Below are 7,510 nucleotides of genomic sequence, written 5' to 3'. Positions count from 1 at the left end.
CACATCCTTAGGTGATTTAAAGTATTTTTTTGGCATTGACATTGTTAAAACTAGTAATGGTGTGTGTATGACTCAAAGGAAGTATTTGTCTTTGTTCAATCTCATCCTTGTTAGGTTTTTATTAATTTTCTAACTTGAGATGTTTAAGTTTTAAGTTTACAACAACAACAAAACCCAATCCTACAAAAGTGGGGTATGCGGGAGGTAAAATTTAGAAAATCCTTCCACTATCCTAGAATAAAGAGAGGTCATTTTTTACCCAGAGTGATACACCCCAAGAGTAGAGATTGTCCTCCTTCAATCTTCTATGGATAGAGAGATTGTTTCCGAATGGACCTCTGGCCAATAAGTAGTTTAAAACTGTCTGGAGTTCAATTTAGATTCTAAGCGATAGTTAAATCACCAATAAATTGATGCTTGCTGTTTAAGTTTTAGGTTTATTATGTTGAGGGGGCTAAATGACATTCTGGAAGTTCAAAGTTCAAACACTGCCGAGTTGCTGAAGATTTAGGTTTATTATGTTTTATTATGTACTTGTGCCTGATTCAATCAATTAATTAATCAATTTATAATTTTTTTCCACAGATCTTCAACACTGCCGAGTTGCTGAAGGTAATATACCAATTTATTTTATGTTTTAGAGAAAACAGTTCTTTTAATCCCTCACAGTTCAACCACTTTGTTATAAGATCATATTCCAGATATCAGCTTGGTTGGCAATTTGCTATTATTCGCTGAGTACTCGGTTATTGGAGAGCTTCAAGATCTTAGTTAAACTCAGTCAAATCTCGGTCAAACTCGGGGTTATTCGAAAAATTGGTTAAACTCGGTCAAAACTTGTGAATACTTGGAAAACTGATCAAAACTCGATCAAGATCGATCAAAGTCAAACTTGCTTAACATTTATAGTACTCCACGAGTTGCCGAGTACTCCCTAAATAGTTCCGACCGAGTATTCTCAGAGTTGTGAGTTTTGCAACCTTGTCGATTGGTTGATTTCCTTTATACTAATGGTTTGATCTTCTCTTCTTTATTTAGAAGCATGTTGTTGATGTGCGAGCTGAGGTGAGCCTTTAAGTTCTTTAGCAGGGACGGATCTTGAACAACTTTAGTGGGAGGGCCAAAAGCATTTCAAAAACTTATCAATTATATTAAAAAGAAATTTTAAAATTTTGGAAGAGCTATTATATAAAATAGTTATATCTTAAATTCAAATAATATAAAATTTACACTAAGAACATAAAAATATGGAGGGGCCACTGCCCGCCCCTGCCACCCCAAAGATCCGTCCTTGTTCTTTAGCATTCCAAAACTAGATTCAACAAGTAAAAATATACGTACATTGAGACCCTAAAAAATAGGAGAACGTGGGGGTGAATCTCGGCCCTTGGATAAAAGAACTAGATGGTTCAGATTGACTACATATCTGCAGTTCTCAAGTCATTTTAGGGTCTCAAATGAACCCACCCTTGTACATATATGCATTACATCTATGTACCTTTTGTTTTTTGTATTGGTGTAACAAACTCGGGTCCATATTAATCTTTTTCTACGTAATTAGAAGATAAGAAGGCAATCGACAACTGAGCTACAGATATTCAAAGAACGTTGGGACAACGCAGTGAAAGAGGACGCAAACTGGGTTGATCCTTTCTATAGGAGAAAACAGAGACGAAAAGTAGTGTCATGCATTGACTCATAATTTTGTTTTGATCGTGCGGTTTATCTAATATTGTATATTTGTATAGTGTAGCTTATACAAATATATGACAACCATCGTATACAAACATTTAATTCACGTTTCAAATTGATTTGTAGCACGATTGATATGATTACCCATTTTACATCAGTATTAACTTTTTGTTTGAACCGGGCCACAGTACACATATGGGCTAGGTCCCACCTTGCGTCGACTCCTGCAGTTTCACTAACATTTGCTATATGCTTAATGTTCTCTTATCTTCATTTCTCTAATTCGGACAAAATCCATTGTCATATCTTCAATCTTTCTCACTTTCGTAAAAAAGAGACCTATCAGTACGTAGGTAACACTGCAGAGTTGGTTCAATCGATGATTTTAACTACATTCAACTGACAATTAACGAAATAAAAATTGTGAATGTAGAATCAAGCGCTGAAGATGATATAAAAAGCTTGAAGTCATTCTAACGTTAAATGCACCAAATGAAACTTACTAAGGTTTTGAAAACCGAAGGGTAGTCAAGCGAAGCCAATTGTTTTGTCCAACAACCAAAGTGCGAGAGACAATTGAATCGCAAAGACTGTGTTTATAGATGTCCTATCTAACATGAACCCGTACACTGTGATACCAGTTTCATTGTTCTCAAAATATGTCACTGCAACAAACAATCAATCATTGTTAAAAAAGAGATGACAATGCTAAACTTTTTACTTACAAATCGTCAATTTGAGATGTGTTCTATCTTAAACTGCCCATTTTGACCTGTACTAAAAATGACCCATTTTGTAAACAATCAAACTTCACATCAAAAGGTTGCTGAAGGTTTGAATAAAACTCACCTAAAGCTTGTCTTTGCTGATACGAAATTGTATGCTTATAAACTGGAATGAACTTTGTACTGTTTAGTTCATCATCACCGTCGCCTATCTCATTTTCTGAATCCAATTCGACCATTTGTTGGGTGATATTTGAACTTCGAGTCTCGTCAAAAGAGTCCGTGGTTGCGCAAATGTGCCATTTGGTCACTAAGCTTGTTAAGGATTGAGCTTTGTGTGTGATCTTTGCTGCACTGTGTTGGCATATATATAGACCAAACACAAGTGTAATGGAGCATAGCTGCATCAATCAAAATTTATCTGAAATAGTCAACCAATTGTTACCACTAACATTGTTTTATACAAAATCTCATCAAGTATTTAAGTTTGGTGGTTCGTATTTGTAAGGCTGCAGCTTACGACCAAATGTTCTTATCAAAATAAGAATGCAGCTTTACAATCCAATATTCTTATGAAAATAAGAATGCAGCTTTACGATCCAATGTTCTTATTAAAATAAGATCAATAGGACTTTAACCATAATCCCTAAAGACATACAGAGTTAAAGATGGAATACATGTCCCGGATCCGGGGGGGAATCGAAGAACGTGACCCGCGTTCGATTCCCACCCATGGGTGGTTTTACTTCCCTCGATATACGTGGCGGGATTCGAGGTAAATAGGTTTCCCCTGGCAAGTGATAAAAGAAGATGATCGGGTGGTGGGTACTTCGCGCATAGTGTAGACCCCCGCCAGTGACTCCTAACATGATGGTCTAAAAAATGGAAAACGGGTTGGGTATCATGTGAGAACGAATCAGGTCGATTCGATTGACTTGACATTTTTCCTTTCAGAACTATTTTTTTTAGAATTACTGATTCAAATAAGAATAAAAAACTATATTCCCTCCGTTCTGGCCAATTAATTTGGGACAGCCAAAAGGAAAATAAATATGAGATGGAAGGAGTATTATTAAATGATAATCTTTCAAATATAAAAACTTAGAAAGTTTTATGCATAAAAGGTAGATACTGTACAATTTAGGTTAATATCTAGTCTTTTAATCTGTTTTTTTTTTTAACATAAAGGCTTGGAACTACAAAAAACTAACATTGCATGACATGATACATTATACATATATATAATAAGAGACGAGAGAAAGAGTTATTACAGCAAGTTCTCCAGTAGTCGATATATTGACAACTGAACCCTCCACAGTTGTAACAAGCAAAGAAGCAAATTGACTTGCTGTAACGAAAACCAGAGTTGATAAAATGAACGCGCGAAACCTATGGCTTATAACACGAAGGTTTCTTTTGATAGTGAGATGTTCAACCAATATGGGACCCACATCAGATAATTTGTCAAACACTTGAGCAAAGTCATCTAGCCTTAGTATTTGTAGATAACATGCGAGTTTGAACAGAACACAAACAAGCAAGAATAGCGATGTCCGATATAACCATGAACTCATATGCAACATACATGCCATAACATGACTTAAGTAAACGTTGTACAAATATGGTATCTTATTTCCTCCTGATGTGAACCACCATATGTTGTACACGCTATCGGCAAGAAAACACGGGAGGGTAAATACACATAGGAGCCGCGCAGATCTCTGCATAACAAACTTATGTATCAAATTGCAAGATTCAAATATGTTGTCGTCATATATTATTTTGTAAATAGCTTTTTTTATGCTCGCAATACATTGTGCAGTCGAAATTGTCACATAATAATACAAAATCAAATATTATAGAGTGCTCCAAATGGTATCATTCCTAAGCTCAATGATATAAGGATATCATTATAAGTAGTTAGTCACAAATTTCTAGTGCAGGTAGATAGCAGAGTTTTCTAAACTTAACATAAGAGATGAAATTATGAAGACTCTTAAATGTCCATATGTATCTATAAAAATCCTAAAATACTACATCAATCTTTGATAACAGAAAATTTTATACGTTTAGCCGTTTATCATGCCTCATCTATGACAAATGAAAAAAAAAAAAAAAAAAAAATATGAAATAGTTATAAATAAAAATTGGCCCTGTCTAGGTTAGTGAAAGAATCTCTTAAACGTAAATTGTTACTTGTGGTTTTGAATTACTCCATTATTTTTTGTAATTTAATAAACATCTCAAATTGTGTGGTTGGGATTAGAAGAATTTTTTTTTCCCAAACTCTTTGGTTAACTTTGACATCCATTGATTAGCAAGGTATGAGTCACCTATTTGTGGGCCCACAATCCAAATCTTTTCACCAACCAAATTGAACTGGCGTATGAATCCCATGAGTCAGCCTACTTATGGTCTAGAAGAAGCACCAGCCTTTTCAAAAATAAAAACGATGTCTCTCTCTAACATGACATACTTATATAAGAATATTAATATTATTATTTTATTAATAAAATAAGGATTATTGTCAAAATAGAATTTTGTTACCTTCAATTGCTTGCGTGACATATTTTCCATAAGAGGAACTTTAAAAAGTACGGAGTACTAACTAAAATAATTTAATTATCGTGAGGTAGTCAACATGTTGGGCTACTTAACATTAATGAATTTCATTCCACATAAACACGTTATCTCATTCTGTTTTTCACAGAATTAAAATGCATTTGAACTTAAATAGTTTCCTTCTCATGAAACCAATTAGGATCGAAAACGATCAAAAGATAACTAATGGTGTATCCTAGGAGATACACGCATAAAAACATCATTTTTACACAAAAAGTAACGCTCGAAAAAATAAAAGAGAGCAATAATAGCAGTTTTGTTATTACTCGTTCAGCGCTTAGCCATTCCATCCAGCGTTATGCGTAAGCCCTGTAGGCAGCTTCTATGCGTAAGCCCTTAAATAGGCGCGTGAGCGAAACACATCCACGTTAGCCCAAACCAAAGTCGGTTGCGGATAGTTTGCATAATTAAAATTAACCAGCATCTAACACGTTTTTCCCGAAAAAATCCGAAAGATCTGCGCCTATAAATAGACCACCTGGGTCACCACATTAAACAGCTCAGTCACTTGTGGCAGAGAGTACACTTTTTTTTCTCACATACTACTTTCTCACTCTAGAACTTCACCGCTTAGCAACAACACGCTAGACGGTCCAACTCTCAGTTTGGTCCTAAGACTGATAAGGCCACCCCACGGAGATCTCGTCCGTGTTCCGGGTCTGCAGGGAATTTATCCTTAGGGCAAACATCAATCGACAACAAATCTCTCATAAGCAATTTTAGTATCGTACTGGTATCATTTAGCCGCTATACAGAAAAGAGTAGCAACAATAACCAATTAGATTACCTATATCTAACTAAAATTACTCGCTACGCCATAAAAAAAACATATATATATATATATATATATATATATATATATATATATATATATATATATATATATATATATATATATATATATAATACAAAGTAAGCAGCACTAACTTGTCGTAGTTCCCCTTCTCCATTTTTTTATGGAGTACATATACATATACTACGTACTCCCTCCGTCTTTAAATTATCGTCTAGTATTCCATTTTAAGATGTCATAAATTAATTGTTTACTTCCATAAAGAGAAAAGAATAAGAAGATTAAGTTCTATTATGCTCTTAATGTATGTGGATAGGAATAAAGAAGAAAGAAAAAGTAATGGTAAAAATAAAAAGTAAACAGAAAGTACAAAATGACATTTTCTTAAACTGTGTGTTTTTTGTCTGGCGACAATAAATATGGGACGGAGGGAGTATATAATATAGTACAAAAGTAAGCAATGCTAACTTGTCAAAGTCATAGTTTCCCTTCTACATCTTCTTTCTTACAGTATGTAATACCCTTATTACTTGTAAACTCTGTTCATATTCTGCATTTGTACCCTCGCTCACTTATATATATGTATCAATGCATTAAAAGACATACAATATGTTGCAAATATAAAATGATCAAAAACCGTTTGACAAAATATATAGAAGTAACCAAGGTTAATTTTACAATAACAACAACAAAATCCAATCTTGCATATGCGAGGTATGAGAAGGTGAAATATAGACGATCTTTCCTCTAACCTAGAATAAAAGCGGAGTCGTTTTTCTAATAAGGTTACTTTTTTTTTCTTCTCAAAAGCTTCTAATCATTTTCATCATATATGGTATAAACAAAACCGAGCAACAGACATATAAAAATTCTAACTAAATCAACAACTCCAAAAACCTAACAAAATAAATAAAATCAGTTGAAAAACATACATGAAGTTCATTAGAATATTGTAGCCGTACATGATCACGAACACCTTCCAACTTATCAAGAAACAAAAACCTCCTGATACCATATTTTCTTGTAAACCGAAACAGACTAACGAATGATAACGTTGAGAACAAGGAAAGAGATACTTGAACAATCAAATCGAACGGTCGATAGTAGTTTTGATCACAATTTGAGCATCGAAAAACTGAGTGAGATAAAACTGGAACAACAAAAGTTAGAAAAATGAAAATGATCCATGAGAGTGTTGATCGCAATGGATCACGGTGATCTGGAATTAATATCCATGAGATTAATTTAGATTCGAGCACGTTAACGATCGAATAATAGAATTTTGAATTTGAATATAGATTTCGAGGATTGTTCATTGAGAAAAAAGTGATTTATGAAATGGTAAGAACAAGGGAAAGTGTGATTTATGATGAGCGACGACAACAGAACAACCCCTATATAGCAGCCAAAATTATTTTATTAAAGAATCGAACTTTATAGAACTTGTACGTAAAAAGGGGGCCGTATATTTTTACTAGGATTACGAAAAAAATATAGTGTGTTTAATCATCATTATATATTTTTAAAGAATAACAATAAGATAATCATTATGTACTTATAATAATCTATTATATTTATATTTATATTTATATTTATATTTATTTGTGTATTAATATATCCAACGTCATTTTTACTTCATCTACTATAATTGTGCATTAACAGATTGTACAGTACAATA

At 33.6% G+C, this 7,510-nt stretch overlaps 1 protein-coding gene across 4 annotated transcripts; it reads right to left on the bottom strand.

Moving 5' to 3' along the window:
• Positions 1-1,676: 1,676 nt before the first annotated feature.
• On the bottom strand, positions 1,677-7,188 carry LOC139843470 (uncharacterized). Of its 4 annotated transcripts, XM_071833555.1 has the most exons (6): positions 6,765-7,188; positions 5,306-5,786; positions 3,689-4,138; positions 2,542-2,818; positions 2,196-2,357; positions 1,677-2,091 (listed from the first exon to the last, which is right to left on the bottom strand). In XM_071833555.1, the coding sequence occupies exons 2-5, from the start codon at positions 5,327-5,329 to the stop codon at positions 2,221-2,223; spliced, it is 888 nt and encodes a 295-aa protein (XP_071689656.1). In that variant the 5' UTR covers positions 5,330-5,786; positions 6,765-7,188; the 3' UTR covers positions 1,677-2,091; positions 2,196-2,220. The 4 variants fall into 4 exon arrangements, with proteins under 4 accessions (XP_071689656.1, XP_071689653.1, XP_071689654.1 ...); XM_071833552.1 differs by lacking the exon at positions 5,306-5,786; XM_071833553.1 differs by lacking the exon at positions 5,306-5,786 and having other exon boundaries at positions 1,677-2,051.
• Positions 7,189-7,510: the final 322 nt, after the last annotated feature.

Source organism: Rutidosis leptorrhynchoides, chromosome 4 (assembly GCF_046630445.1).
Source record: "Rutidosis leptorrhynchoides isolate AG116_Rl617_1_P2 chromosome 4, CSIRO_AGI_Rlap_v1, whole genome shotgun sequence".
NCBI lineage: Eukaryota > Viridiplantae > Streptophyta > Magnoliopsida > Asterales > Asteraceae > Rutidosis > Rutidosis leptorrhynchoides.
This window is presented reverse-complemented; position numbering and strand designations above follow the sequence as displayed.